This window comes from Bufo bufo, chromosome 2 (genome assembly GCF_905171765.1).
Source record: "Bufo bufo chromosome 2, aBufBuf1.1, whole genome shotgun sequence".
Lineage (NCBI taxonomy): Eukaryota > Metazoa > Chordata > Amphibia > Anura > Bufonidae > Bufo > Bufo bufo.
This window is the reverse complement of record NC_053390.1, coordinates 176489855-176506316: the sequence shown is the minus strand read 5'-3', so window position 1 is coordinate 176506316 and position 16462 is coordinate 176489855. Positions and strand designations below refer to the sequence as shown.

General features: G+C 46.9%; 1 protein-coding gene across 2 annotated transcripts in view; it reads right to left on the bottom strand.

The window, feature by feature from the left end:
* The window catches only part of DMXL1 (Dmx like 1), a 162070-nt gene extending 145905 nt beyond the window's left edge, over positions 1-16165 (bottom strand). Inside the window, exons 1-2 of one of the 2 annotated variants that reach the window (XM_040421671.1) lie at positions 16109-16165; positions 15797-16031 (exon numbers count right to left, since the gene is read on the bottom strand). In XM_040421671.1, the coding sequence (XP_040277605.1) occupies positions 15797-15883 (87 nt within the window). In that variant the 5' untranslated portion in view covers positions 15884-16031; positions 16109-16165. The remainder of the gene's footprint in view (positions 1-15796; positions 16032-16108) is intronic. The other variant, XM_040421670.1, reaches the window with a different exon arrangement.
* Between the last annotated feature and the right edge of the window lie 297 nt (positions 16166-16462).

The following is a 16462-nucleotide window of genomic DNA, read 5'->3' as shown; positions in this document are numbered from 1 at the left end:
CACGGATTGTGGGTCTATGGGAACACCATAGAAGCATGCCCTATTCTTGCCTGCGATTACGGACCTATGGGTCTGTGAACACCACGAACACACCACGAATGCCATCTGTGTCTGGTCCGCAGTTTTAACGCATCATTGCTAGAATATGCTCTGCAAAATTCATTTTCAGCCTGGTAGTGCCCACGGAAGAGGGATGACAAAAAAAAAAAAAGACACACGGACCAAACGTGGACATCTTCACAGATAAACCATTGACCATCTTGTCACAGATGTCATCATGAACATGGATGTGTGAAAGATGCCCAAAGCGTGGGCAGCACACAGTGCGCGGTCTCCATTTTTTGCAGACACATTGAAATGAATGAATCCGCATTCTATCCACAAAAAATGCGGATCGGATGTGGACCACAAATACGGTTGTGTGAATGGGGCCTTATAGTGATTTCTAATGCTGTGTGCCTCTGCATGACCTTATTGCTACAGAATCATAGTGACATGAAGCTGTCTGTATGATCCTGTAGAAGGAAGGTCATGCAGAGGCACACAGCATTATAAATCAGTGTAAGGCCGTGCGCTGCTGCAAGACGAGCAGCGTCCAGAACAGAAGATAACGCTCACACACGGAGAACCCGAACACGGACCAAATGATACAATTAGTGACTTCATAGCAGTGCATTACTCAATTTGAAGAAAATCATACTGGGTTAACACAAGTGCTTATATGATGTCATCTAAAAATTCAGGTCGCTTTCTCACATTTTATTTTTGCATGGCTTAACAACAGGGTAATGGTAACGCCCCTGTTGCTCCTAGAGGCTCATTTGCATATATTAACATCAAATTTCTCAGCGATGAGGGCACATATGAACATGGGACCAACACAGATGCCTTCAGCTGTCAAGCGCACATGTAACAGGTCAGCCAGTTTCATAGATAGAAATCTTTTGACAGATGCCCTGTAAACACATAGGGGGCAGGGGCGGACTGGCCATATATATTCTACAGGGAAATTTTCCGGTGGGCTGCTGCCCAAAGCAAAAGCCCTCCTCTTAGCCGCACACGGGTACATAGCAATCTGATGCTCTCAACATTAACGCTGGGAGCATCTGATACTTCTGCATCTGGCTGGCAGAAGAAAGTGCCCTCCTGCATTCAAATGTTGTCCTCAGGACGGTGATAGACAGTGGAGTAACTAGAACTGACTGGGCCCCACAGTAATTTTTTGAATGGGACCCCCCCCCAAGCAACTTCTTCATAACCCCCAACTCACGTGCAACCCTCACTCCAGTGGTAGTGAAGATCAAGCTCTCAGACGAGGCCCGGCAGCTGCTCTGTATATAAGGTCGGTATATAATACTGGTGAGGGGAACGTATTTTGAGCAGTATGTTGTGCTGTACTGTGTATTTGGTTCTGCTGGGACAGCATTTTGGGCTGCACTACTATATTGCTGGCCCCGCCGACTTACAGGTTCTTCTAAAAAAATTTGCATATTGTGATAAAGTTCATTATTTTCTGTAATGTACTGATAAACATTAGACTTTCATATATTTTAGATTAATTACACACAACTGAAGTAGTTCAAGCCTTTTCTTGTTTTAATATTGATGATTTTGGCATACAGCTCATGAAAACCCAAAATTCCTATCTCAAAAAATTAGCATATTTCATCCGACCAATAAAAGAAAAGTGTTTTTAATACAAAAAAAAGTCAACCTTCAAATAATTAAGTTCAGTTATGCACTCAATACTTGGTCGGGAATCCTTTTGCAGAAATGACTGCTTCAATGCGGCGTGGCATGGAGGCAATCAGCCTGTGGCACTGCTGAGGTGTTATGGAGGCCCAGGATGCTTCGATAGCGGCCTTAAGCTCATCCAGAGTGTTGGGTCTTGCGTCTCTCAACTTTCTCTTCCCAATATCCCACAGATTCTCTATGGGGTTCAGGTCAGGAGAGTTGGCAGGCCAATTGAGCACAGTAATACCATGGTCAGTAAACCATTTACCAGTGGTTTTGGCACTGTGAGCAGGTGCCAGGTCGTGCTGAAAAATGAAATCTTCATCTCCATAAAGCTTTTCAGCAGATGGAAGCATGAAGTGCTCCAAAATCTCCTGATAGCTAGCTGCATTGACCCTGCCCTTGATAAAACACAGTGGACCAACACCAGCAGCTGACATGGCACCCCAGACCATCACTGACTGTGGGTACTTGACACTGGACTTCAGGCATTTTGGCATTTCCCTCTCCCCAGTCTTCCTCCAGACTCTAGCACCTTGATTTCCGAATGACATGCAAAATTTGCTTTCATCCGAAAAAAGTACTTTGGACCACTGAGCAACAGTCCAGTGCTGCTTTTCTGTAGCCCAGGTCAGGCGCTTCTGCCGCTGTTCCTGGTTCAAAAGTGGCTTGACCTGGGGAATGCGGCACCTGTAGCCCATTTCCTGCACACGCCTGTACACGGTGGCTCTGGATGTTTCTACTCCAGACTCAGTCCACTGCTTCCGCAGGTCCCCCAAGGTCTGGAATCGGTCCTTCTCCACGATCTTCCTCAGGGTCCGGTCACCTCTTCTCGTTGTGCAGAGTTTTCTGCCACACTTTTTCCTTCCCACAGACTTCCCACTGAGGTGCCTTGATACAGCACTCTGGGAACAGCCTATTCGTTCAGAAATTTCTTTCTGTGTCTTACCCTCTTGCTTTAGGGTGTCAATGATGGCCTTCTGGACAGCAGTCAGGTCGGCAGTCTTACCCATGATTGCGGTTTTGAGTAATTAACCAGGCTGGGAGTTTTTAAAAGCCTCAGGAATCTTTTGCAGGTGTTTAGAGTTAATTAGTTGATTCAGATGATTAGGGTAATAGCTCGTTTAGAGAACCTTTTCATGATATGCTATTTTTTTGAGATAGGAATTTTGGGTTTTCATGAGCTGTATGCCAAAATCATCAATATTAAAACAAGAAAAGGCTTGAACTACTTCAGTTGTGTGTAATGAATCTAAAATATATGAAAGTAATGTTTATCAGTACATTACAGAAAATAATGAACTTTATCACAATATGCAAATTTTTTGAGAAGAACCTGTATATTGGGGCCACTTTTAGGTTTGTTTCATTTTTCAAGTTCGGGTGTTATTTCCTTGCCTGAACGCTGCACCATGATGGTTTATAATGCGGTGGGTTCCTGCCTGAGCTCCGCTGTAATGTACTCGACTGGTGGCTTTGTCAGCACAGTTCATCACAGCAGAGTTCAAGCAGGAACCCACAGCATCATAAATCATTATAGTAATGCCTGGAACATTGGCTCAAGTTATAAAGAATATTCTCTGCCACCTGCTCACTGTAGCTAGGATGGTTATCCCAAGACATTGGAGATCGACGGTAGAGCCCTCTGTCCATGAATGGTCGGAAGAGGTTCCATTCATTCATAGAATTAGTAGCTGAGGCTCACGACCGCACATCCGATTTTTCAGCCCTCTGGAACCCATGGATGGCTTTCATGGCCTGCGGAGTTGGAATGACTGCTGATGGATCCAAGAATCCTATATAGTCCCTGTATGCAGAGCGAATATCAAGTTCTTATCAGGTTTATCTGCGTGATATCTGCCCCCCCCCCCCCCTATTCTTACCGCTCTTGCTTTCTTTTTCTTTCACAACTGGGATTAGTCGTCAATATGCCCTCTGCAAACAGGAGATGCCAAGATGGGTGAGATTATTATATTGCCTGTTTATTATCGTGCTCATTTATGTCACCTTGTCTTTATACATGATGTGGACAGGTTACACTGTTACGCACTTTTTGTATCCGAGAATTGTACTAATAAAATAAGATTATACAAGCGCAGTGTTCGAACCGGGAACTGATGCTCAAATTAACACGTCTAAAACTAGCCTTACAAAACTCGAGAGAAGTCCACTCTGGCCCTGTACTGCGTGGATGTTCCACGATTTTAAATCCACAGCATGTCAGTTTATGCTGTAATCTGTGGCAGATCTGCATGTAAAGCTTGTGGATTTTTTGTTTTTAATGGATTTTGCTGCTGGAATCCACTGTGGATTTTTCTCATGTGGACATAGCATAAGGCCTCATGCACATTGCGGAACCGCAAAACACGGAAGCCGCCCGTGGGCCTTCCACAATTTGCAGAATGGAACAGGCGGCCCATTGTAGAAATGTCTATTCTTGTCCGCAAAAACAGACAAGAATAGGACATGTTATATATTTTTTTGCGGGGCCACGGAACGGAGCAACGGAGTTGCGGCCCCATTGAAATGAATTGGTCCGCACCTGAGCTGCAAAAACTGCGGATCGGATGCGGACCAGAACAACGTTTGTGTGCATGAGGCCTAAAAGTGAGAACCCCCTTTATCATTGTACCACATTATAACTGATGTAAAGATTCTTCCCTGCAGAGGTTATGCTGCAGCCCTTACCCCCCTAGCTCCGGTCTCTGTACTAGAACAGGAAGTCCAGGTCCTTCTTCAGACTTTAGCTTTGTGTACTGTATACAGTGTGCACTGACAGAAGCCTATTGTCAGAAAATAGCTCTGACCGCCTTGTTGTACAGCTCCTTGCTTCAGGCTTGTTTCTTAGCCCTAAATTTACATGCCATTTTTTTCCAGTAAAGGTGCATTCTGTCAGTTTTTTTACCTGTTGATCCAGAGCTAAAAGGTACTTTCACACTTGCGTTATTCTTTTCCGGTATTGAGTTCCGTCCTAGGGGCTCAATACCGGAAAATAACTGATCAGTTTTATCCTAATACATTCTGAATGGAGAGAAAACTGTTCAATATGTATCAGGATGTCTTCAGTTCAGTCCCTCTTACAGAATTTAGCCAGTGAAAATACTGCAGTATGCTGCGGTATTTTCTCCGTCCAAAATTCCGGAACATATTGAAGACTAATCCCAGTTGTGAAAGAAAAAGCAAGAGCGGTAAAAATAGGGGGGGGGGGGGGCAGATATCACGCCGATAAACCTGATAAGAACTTGATATTCGCTCTACATACAGGGACTATATAGGATTCTTGGATCCATCAGCAGTCATTCCAACTCCGCAGGCCATTACAGCCATCCATGGGTTCCAGAGGGCTGAAAAAGCGGATGTGCGGTCGTGAGCCTCAGCTACTAATTCTATGAATGAATGGAACCTCTTCCGACCATTCATGGACAGAGGGGTCTACCATCGATCTCCAATGTCTTGGGATAACCATCCTAGCTACAGTGAGCAGGTGGCAGAGAATATTCTTTATGACTTGAGCCAATGTTCCAGGCATTACTATAATGATTTATGATGCTGTGGGTTCCTGCTTGAACTCCGCTGTGATGAACTGTGCTGACAAAGCCACCAGTCGAGTACATTACAGCGGAGCTCAGGCAGGAACCCACCGCATTATAAACCATCATGGTGCAGCGTTCAGGCAAGGAAATAACACCCGAACATGCTGGTCTGAAACTAGGGGTATCTTCATATGGTGGTTCTTTTAGGGTCTCTTTTACACATATTGAATCATGGACGTGCGCTGTCCGTCCTCTCCACAGACAGCACATGGAGCCATTGACTAATGTGGTTATTCACACCTCAGCAATTTTCCACTGATCAAGGGTCACTGGAAAAACAACAGACGTGCACCACTTTGGTCTGTGATGCGGACCTACAAACCCATTAAAGACTATGGGACTGTGAGCAGGCATGCATCTTGTTTCAGGGGCCATGCTGCACGGACTTGTTAAAAAATGATTTTTACTGGGGGGAGGGGAATGGGCACACAGGAAGTTTTTCCGTTAGAGAAGTCAACAGAACAGCAGAATCCTGCGATTTCAGTAGGACCAATCACTATCTCAGGCCTCTTACACACGAGCGATCTTTCCATCAGGATGCAATGCACGAGGTGAAAGCACAGGATCTGGACTGAACCCTGACCCATTCAGTTCAATGGGTCTGTGTGTGCACATGTGCGTACTTTTTCACGCATCCTCTTCGCGATCAGGGAAAGGAAGAAAAAAAAAAGAAGAAGAATTTCAGCGTTTTCTATATTGTGCGTTTTTCACGCAGCCCTGGCTCCATAGAGGTGAATGGGGAGGCTGATGATTGCTAGGAGATGTAGATGGTTATTCTTCAATTTTTCTTCACGCGCATGAAAATCCAGATACAATCTGGACAGGACACACTGAACCCAATCAGAGACAAAACTGATTGAACTTGCACGCAAAACCATCAGTTTTCCCCTGAACCGACCCTGGCGATTGGATGACTGCCCATGCAGGGAGGGCGGTGAAGACAGCCTTGGACATAGAGCTGGGTCAGAGCAGCGGGACCAAGTATACTGCCCTTTACAGGTCCTGCAGGGTCAAGGGCGGGATTTAAAATTCTTTTAAAATATGTGAACCAATCCCTTTAACGATCACTTGTCCACATGCTATCAAAAACTGCCGCAGTTACTGACCCGCTAAAGTGTAATCTGTCCATGTAAAAGAACCCTTAGTAAGAGGCCTGAATTAGGAACAGTGATAGATTTGTGTGTTATCTGTAAACAGATTATACAAAAAAAAAATATATATATATATATATATATATATATATATATATATATATATATATATATATATAAAAAAGGTGATGAGTTGCCCAGGAATAGAGAAGAAAAAGGGATGGCACAATGAGTCTTGCGGTACACCGACTCAAAGAGGGTATAGAGAGATTCATTGGGACTCAGGGACTCTAAAAGGCCTTACAGAAAGATAGCAAAGGAGCGAGTCCTTGGAAGCCTAGTGAGAAGAGAATCTGGGGGAGCAGAGGGGACCATGTGTGGAGAAGGCACCGGATAGTTCAAGAAGGGTTAGTATGGAGTAATGGCCTTTCCATTTAGGCTACTTTCACACTGGCGTTTTGGTTTCCGTTTCTGAGATCCGTTTTGGACCGCATGTGAGAGCCCTGAATGGATCAGTTTTGCCCTAATGCATTCTGAATGGAAAAGGATCCGCTCAGAATGCCTCAGTTTGCCCCTGATCAGTCTCCATTCCGCTCTGGAGACAGACACAAAATCGCTGCCTGCAGCGTTTTGGTGTCCGTCTGACGAAACCGAGCCAAACGGATCCGTTCTGACACACAACGTAAGTCAATGGGGACAGATCCGTTTTCTCTGACACAACAGAAAACAGATCCGTCCCCCATTTACTTTCAATGGTGTTCATGACGGATCCGTCTTGGCAATGTTAAAGATAATACAAACGGATCCGTTCTGAACGGATGCAGACAGTTGTATTATCTGAACGGATCGTCTGTGCAGATCCATGACGGATCCGCACCAAACGCGAGTGTGAAAGTAGCCTTAGCAGTTTGCATGTCACGGTTGAGAGCAGTTTCTGTTAAATGCTTTGGCTACAATCCAGATTCTGGGTGATCAAATAAGGAAATGGGTAGAAACTTCTGAGCAGTTTGGAGAGGATTGGGTGTTGTAATGCAAACCACCAGTGTAAGTTAAGATGTGAAACTCTGCTATACATCTACTCACAGAAACGTGCCTCTTTCTCCACTTATCAGGCTCCTTTCCTCCTCCCCTCAGTGTTAAACCCAATCACAGCTCTTTGCTCTGACATCCACTATAAATGATCCCCCTTCCCTACATCATACACTGCTTCAGTCCATTACTTCTAATAAGACATAATACACCTTCACTGGAGGAGACACCCGGCGCAGGAGGCAAAATGAACTCTGAGGATGTGGTGGATGGCAGGGCCCTGCTGCGCTAGGGGAATCATGAGGAGACTCATCACCCCATCCTGGGTAGCTGCGAGGAGAGGTTTAACATAATTCTCCCAAAGGTCACATAGTGGGAACACGGTTCAGCCCAAGTACAGAACATGCCTTTTCTGCACCATTAATTTTAAGTGGCGGTATAGTAACACTTCTAAACACTCAGCAAAGTCTCTAATCTTCTGCTAGAAATCACCACACACAACTAGGAAGATTACAGGTATTCATAGGTATGGCGGGGGCTTATGTAACTACACCGACACTTTACAACATACCCATCATTATAGTGGTGTTCTGGTTGCAGAGATGAGTAGTAGATATGAATATATAAAACTTTGTAATGTATCTTATTCAAAGTAAGGCTGAATTGATAATACCTCCATTTATTTCCATTAGAGGAGCAGAACGATGATAATAACAGAACTGCCCGGTACTGGCAATAACTGACCCAAACAGATCCCACTGATTACAATGAGGTCCGTTTAGTTAACTTTTTTTAGCTGAGAAAAATCATTTCTTCTGCATGAAGATGAACGAGCACTACTATGATTGTTCATCCCCACACAGATACATTGGGGGAGATTTATCAAACTGGTATAAAGTAGAGCTGGCTTAGTTGCCTATAGCAACCAGTCAGATTCCACCTTTCATTTTTGACAGCTCTTTTGGAAAATAAAAGGTGGAATTTGATTGGTTGCTATGGGCAACTAAGCCAGTTCTACTTTACACCAGTTTGATAAATCTCCCCCATTGTTTGTTAGTAACATATCCCTGGGCGATGTGCTGCTGAGAAATGGGTTCAATTAAATATGCCTTCATCTGATGGACCAGCGTTTGCTCGTCCTTCCAGCAATCGGCATCACCTTACACGGGGCAATTATCAGGAATCAGTGTTTATCCAAACGGTCGGCCATGATAACTGTATTTTGAAAATCAGATGTGTGAACTGACCCTTAGACTGCGACATCTTTAGCCACCTAAAACACGGAGACCCATGAGCCCCATCTTCATTCCAGGTTCAGCATCCAGTGATAAACCTACTCTCTCTGTCTTCTCTGCTGACGGACATTATAAAGGATCGGCTCCAAGTTTATTTATATTCCAACCTATATGTCTATCAAAGAAACACACACAGCAAACAGAACTGCAGTATAAAGCATAGAGTAAGAACCGAGCGGCAGCATGTTCTTCTGAAAAGACCAATGGTGGAATCAGAGCAGACAGCACTACCTCATGCACACAACACCGCCCTAGGTTAAAAATGCCTATTCTTGTCCATAAAACGGACAAGAATAGGACATGTTCTATTTTTTTTTGCGGAACGGACATACTGATACGGACAACACACCGTGCGCTGTCTGCACTTTTTGAATGGGTCCAAGTCTGATCTGCAAAACATGCGGATCGGATGCAGATGAAAGACGGGCGTGTGCAGGAGGCCGCACTGCGATTTGGACTCTTTCTTCCAGGAGCAGCATTACTTCTCCGACAGAAGTGGGGGAATCATGTGCTGTAATAAGAATATTAGATTCTGCTTTCAAAGCACTAAAGCGAGCTGAGCGGCATTCGTTCTAGCCTCACACCTCCGGACACTTGGAGTAATGTCATTATTGCAAATGTCAGACAAAATCCAGGAATCCATTGAAGCAGAGAAGCACTGGCTGAACAGGAGCGTTACCGCGCTATCCGACGGCCCGTGGTTATAGTCATCATGTAAAGGCTCCTATTAAATACAAGATTCTAGGGTTACATTTTCTGCAGCGCTCGATTTAAACTGATTCCCGGGTGTAGTTTAGGCCTCTTTTACACGAACGATACGGATAGTGTCAGGACGCGTCCAGTGAAGCTCGCAACATTTCGCAAGAAAGTTCTGTAATTGCGTTCAGTGTTTCAGTTTTTTCCACACAAAGCGCTTTGATGCGTTTTTCACACTCGTGATAAAAAAAAAAACTGAAGGTTTACAAACATCTCTTAGCAACCATCAGTAAAAAACTGACAAAAATTGTTCTTTTTTTTGCGGGGCTGCGGAACGGATATACGGAAGTGGACAGCAGACAGGGGCGGTGTCTGCATCTTTTGTGGGGCCATTGAGATGAATGCTCCCGCATCCGACCCACAAAAAACGTGGATCGGATGCGAACCACGACCATGGGCATGAAGCCTAAGGCTGGGTTCACACTTGAGCGCATTTTATATGCGCGTATAACGCGCGTTTTTGTCGCGCGTTTTTATGCGCGTTTTTTGCAATAGTAAACGCGCGTTTGACGCGCGTTTGTGTGATTGACTGCAGTGTCCTATGGCCACAAACGCGCGTCAAAACGCCCCAAAGAAGCTCAAGAACTTGTTTGAGCGTAGGGCGTTTTTCAGCGCGTTCAAACGCGCTGTAAAACGCTCAAGTGAGAACTAGGGCCATAGGGAAGCAGTGGTTTTCATCTGTTGAGCGTTTTACAGCGCGTTTGAACGCGCTGTAAAACGCTCAAGTGTGAACCCAGCCTTAGGCTTGGGCTACACAGACGTTTTGCAGCACAACTGATTGATTAACATGAATGAACCAGAGCTGCAGTCCACATCCAGGCAACTGCACACCTAAATCCTCGGGTTGGAGATTCTGACCAATGTGCCCCAGATGTCACCGTCTGCATCGCAAAGGATGACATGTGCACTGAAAATCAACACATACAATTGACATGATGCGATGTAAATATCCAGACAATTAGGCTACTTTCACTCTCGCATTTGGTGCGGATCCGTCATGGATCTGCACAGACGCATCCGTTCAGATAATACAACCGTCTGCATCCGTTCAGAACGGATCCGTTTGTATTATCTGTAACATAGCCAAAACGGATCCGTCTTGAACACCATTGAAAGTCAATAGAGGGCAGATCCGTTTTCTGTTGTGCCAGATTGTGTCAGAGAAAACGGATCCGTCCCCATTGACTTACATTGTGTGCCAGGACGGATCCGTTTGGCTCAGTTTCGTCAGACGGACAGTGTCCACCTCCAGAGCGGAATGGAGGCGAAACGGAGCCAAACTGATGCATTCTGAACGGATCCTTATCCATTAAGAATGCATTAAGGGCAAAACTGATCCATTTTGGACCACTTGTGAGATCTCTGAATGGATCGCACAAACGGAAACCAAAACGCCAGTGTGAAAGTAGCCTAAAATGTGTTTTTTGAAAATCTCATCTTCTTAGCTGGTAACGCAATATGCTGCGGATTCCCCGCATAAAAGAGCGCCTGCACACGCAGAAGATTTTGTGGCAGAAAATTCCGGGACTCAGTTCCAGAATTTTCTGCCACAAAATCTGCTGCGTGTGAAGGTGCCCTTAACGTGGCCTCATATACAAGGCTTCGTGTATAAGAAAAAAAAAAAAAAAAAACACGAATGCAGGCAGAGGCCTAGTTTGGGCCTATAGAAGGCTACAGGTGCAGATTTCAGGGTACATCCGTGTAGCCATGATCACCAAGGTACAGTACGATGCCACTAGAAGTCCCTGACGTTGGGTCACATTCAACCACGGTGCCATAACCCAGATACAACCAGAGAAAGACAACTAAGTTGTGTAGGTGGGTAAAAGTGCCAACTATACCACACATACTATTACCGCGTCTACGCCTTTTTATCTAGCCCACTACTATGGTGTCACTTTGAGAATGGGCACGATACTCATTTCAGACCGCAGATAACTCACCTAAACGTATGCACATAACATCTATCTGTACCCTTATGTAACAGGTTTTACTAAAATAACACTTTCACATGTGGATAGAGAAAACCTACACATCTGGTGATGTAACAGACTGCAGGTGTATGCACCGGGATAGCAGAGCTGTGTATGTCTTGTTACATAGAGCTGAATAAACATTCCTTCATTGCCTGAATGGGTGTGAAATCCGGCTTCATTCAGTCCTGGAAATATTACACCTGTATAGCCCTAAACCTGGAGTGACATGCAGTAATCCTGCCCAGGGCGGCAGGTGACCTTGTCTGTTATCGGCTGCGGTGACGGACGAGCTGGCTGAACTCCAAAATCTACTAGAACCGATGGGGCTGCCCGTGGATGGGGCTCCTGCTATGTTATCTCTCATCAGCGAGGGTGCTGGGTGTCGGACCCCCACCAATCTGATACTGGTGACATATCCTGATGACTCGAATCCAGACAACATGGTACACGGCGCCGTTAATTGCAAACTAGGATTTTTGGAAAAACGATGAAAGTGTCAGTAACAATCAAAAAAATACATGATGAGTAGTGATCAGCGGCATAGGCAATATTCAAATTCATAATATTTCGTGAATTTTTGTCCGAATATTCACCATAAGGGCTCTTTCACACCTGCGTTGTTGTCTTCCGGCATAGAGTTCCGTCGTCGGGGCTCTATGCCGGAAGAATCCTGATCAGGATTATCCTAATGCATTCTGAATGGAGAGAAATCCGTTCAGGATGCATCAGGATGTCTTCAGTTCCGGAACGGAACGTTTTTTGGCCGGAGAAAATACCGCAGCATGCTGCGCTTTTTGCTCCGGCCAAAAATCCGGAACACTTGCCGCAAGGCCGGATCCGGAATTAATGCCCATTGAAAAGCATTGATCCGGATCCGGCCTTAAGCTAAACGTCGTTTCGGCGCATTGCCGCATCCGACATTTAGCTTTTTCAGAGTGGTTACCATGGCTGCCGGGACGCTAAAGTCCTGGCAGCCATGGTAAAGTGTAGTGGGGAGCGGGGAGCAGTGTACTTACCGTCCGTGCGGCTCCCCGGGCGCTCCAGAGTGACGTCAGGGCGCCCCAAGCGCAAGGATCATGTGATCACATGGATCACGTCATCCATGCGCATGGGGCGCTCTGACGTCATTCTGGAGCGCCCGGGGAGCCGCACGGACTGTAAGTATACCGCTCCCCCGCTCCCCACTACTACTATGGCAACCAGGACTTTAATAGCGTCCTGGGTGCCATAGTAACACTGAACGCATTTGGAAGACGGTTCCGTCTTCAAATGCTTTCAGTACACTTGCGTTTTTCCGGATCCGGAGTGTAATTCCGGCAAGTGGAGTACACGCCGGATCCGGACAACGCAAGTGTGAAAGAGGCCTAAATTCGCTAATTCGAGAATTTGTGATCCCCAGTCATTGTTTACTTGATTGCAAAAATCGGCAATGTAATATATTAGTGATAAATTTGCGATTAGAATATTCAACACTAATCACGAATACGAATATATAGCACTATATTCTAATTATTCGCGAATTCTCGAAGTAGCGATATTCGCGATTAAAATTCGCGAGACGAATATTCGCGCCAACACTAATAATGAGTTTTCTCGCAAATGATTCAACTTTTCATTGGACAATTTTGTCACCACAGTCAGATTATCGCCATGAACACTTCTTGTGCAAGCTATTATTTTATGTAGGGAAACTGCCCATCCAGCGCTGCAGTGGTTACATGAGGTAAGTCATTGGCTGCAGTGCCTTCCTCATCTCTGGACTGCAGCCAGTGACGCCCCGTGTACCGCTGCAGCCAATGGCTAGCCTCCGTAGTGGACGGCCATCACCGCTGCGGCCAATGGCTAGCCTCAGTAGTAGACGGCCATCAGCGCTGCGGCCAATGGCTAGCCTCCGTAGTAGACGGCCATCAGCGCTGCGGCCAATGGCTAGCCTCCGTAGTGGACGGCCATCAGCGCTGCGGCCAATGGCTAGCCTCCGTAGTGGACGGCCATCAGCGCTGCGGCCAATGGCTAGCCTCAGTAGTGGACGGCCATCAGCGCTGCGGCCAATGGCTAGCCTCAGTAGTGGACGGCCATCAGCGCTGCGGCCAATGGCTAGCCTCAGTAGTGGACGGCCATCAGCGCTGCGGCCAATGGCTAGCCTCAGTAGTGGACGGCCATCAGCGCTGCGGCCAATGGCTAGCCTCAGTAGTGGACGGCCATCAGCGCTGCGGCCAATGGCTAGCCTCAGTAGTGGACGGCCATCAGCGCTGCGGCCAATGGCTAGCCTCAGTAGTGGACGGCCATCAGCGCTGCGGCCAATGGCTAGCCTCAGTAGTGGACGGCCATCAGCGCTGCGGCCAATGGCTAGCCTCAGTAGTGGACGGCCATCAGCGCTGCGGCCAATGGCTAGCCTCAGTAGTGGACGGCCATCAGCGCTGCGGCCAATGGCTAGCCTCAGTAGTGGACGGCCATCAGCGCTGCGGCCAATGGCTAGCCTCAGTAGTGGACGGCCATCAGCGCTGCGGCCAATGGCTAGCCTCAGTAGTGGACGGCCATCAGCGCTGCGGCCAATGGCTAGCCTCAGTAGTGGACGGCCATCACCGCTGAGGAAGGGAAGTTTTTATTACTGTATTTTATCAGGCTTCCCGGTAACTTTCCTACATAAAAAATAACTTGGACAACCCCTTTAAGGGATACACTGCTGACATCTTATTGCAGCTATATGGCATTGAGTATATAACAGGCCATGTGCACTTATACAGGTCACTGAACTCTACGGCTTAGTCGTGTGGAAAATCAGCAGCGTCATACAGGACCATGCTGCGCACAAAAACCACAGCGGAAACTGATCTGTCTGAATTTATGCGGTTCTCCTCTGTGGATATCACCCCTTGTAATTAAGACTGAGATCCACAGCAAAAACCGCATGCGATACGGTGCATTCTCGGGTACTTCCACGCAGGATGAAGAGTCTGCAGATTTATCACTTTGGGTTTTTCTTGCAGCAAATCTGCAGCGTTTTACCGTGCCAGCAAAGTAAAGGTGATGTTAAGAAATCTCATCCCCGTGCTGCTAAGGCTTCATGCGCACATCCATGTACGTATTTGCAAAATACGGAAGCCCCCTGCGAGAACGCCACATTTTTCTCCCACCCATTAATAGAAAGGGCAATTATCATCCGCAATAAAGACAAGAATAGGACATGTTCTATAACTTGTGGACCGACCACACGGATCCGTATAAATTATAGACAGGGTGTTGTCTGCAAAAAAATACAGGTAAGGGTACATTCACAGTTGCGACTCTAGTTCCGGCAGGCTCTTCTAGTAGCCTGTTCCGGCATAAATGACGGCTGTCGGCCGGACAAAAAAAAAAATGCTACAAGCTGCATTATTTGTCCGTCTGAAACCCTGCCATTATTCCAGAAAGCGGCCGGATCTTGCAGGATCCCGTTATAGTCAATGGGGATGCAGCGGTTATCCGGATCCAGTAGCCTCTGGTCGGTCGTTCCCTGCCGGATCAGGTTACCGGAGATGTGAACAAGCCCTTACACATGGATAAGGAATACGGTCGTGTGCATGACATCTGCAGCGTAAACCGACCTGCAGTGCGGTTGGCAAATATCCATTATGTCCGTCTACACTCGTGGATTAAAAAACCATGTCAAATTCACTGCAAAACCTGTGGAGGAAATTCCGCCCTGGAAAATGGACTCTATGAGACTGTACCCTAAAGGGGAACTCTAATGTTCTTAATAATTTATGGCAGGGTTACTGTAGCTCAGCTCCACTTACACGAATGGGAGCCGGGACGTAGTACACGGACATGGCCGCTACGTAGTGACCAGATATTTCTACAGAAATCAGCTGATCAGACCGCCACCGATCTAATACTGATTACCTATCCTGAGGATGGGTCATCAATACCAAGACAATGGAAAACCCCTTTAAAGTCAGTGTATCAGTGAACAGCTGGGATAAGCGGCGCCCACTTAGCACCGCCCGTCTCTGTACACTCAGCAGGTTTACATATGTACATATACACACCTAGACGTGTGACGCGTCCTGACACATAAGGATGAAGAAACCGGTATTCCACCGCGGCGGTCCTACCTAATAACATCTATGATGGGGATCCTGGAGCCATACTTAGTACCAATGCTTCTACCACAGAAAGTGTTATCCCAGGGTAGGGCACTACTACCTGACATTGGCAAGGTTGGCGCACAGGCACTTCTTCAGCCATGGTAAATAGGGGCACAACTTAATGTAAAGGTACTGGCCCCCGCACTGTACTCTTCCATTGACTTCTATGTGGGGGGGTCATAGTGAGGTGCTCACCGTTATGGGCTGCTCCTGGAGGCTCCCCACAGAGAAGCAGTGATCCCCTGGGTTGACGGCTCCTGTTAGCACCTGGTGCAGATTCATGGTCCAGCGGCCGCATAGAGCCCGGCACACAGCGGGTAGTATCAGCACGACATGGGACTTCCCGGAGTCACCCCGTCAGGTGAATGTCACGAGCAGTCGCGGGGAGGCGTCCGTCCGGTACAGGTGCTGCTGGCAAGTAGGAGCACGACTGAAAATAAACGCAGAAACCAGACACTGAGGTAACCACTCGTTCTACACTGCGCATGCGCGCGTCTCTCACTGCACCTTCGTTACCGTCATCAGTGCGCCAGCTTCACCCTCCGCAAACCAACTCACTCCGCCCTCTAGCGTTCAACTTGTCACACTGAACGCAAGGAAGACGTTTGGGGGTCGTGTCCCGGAAGGTCGGGATTCATTGGACGCTTTTCTCACTGAAAGGCGGGGTTTGATGGTGACGTGAAAGCGCATGCGTCGTAAGGGCACGGTCACATGAGCTGTCGATGCGCTGCTTTCGGGTTGTGCCTGCTGTTGTGTACACCAAACTTTCCAAGTGTTTGTGTGTGATCTGTGGCAGAGAGTGCTGCGTGGCACAGGCTAGGGGAGCAGGTCTAATTAGAGCGTCGGACACCATTAGACGGG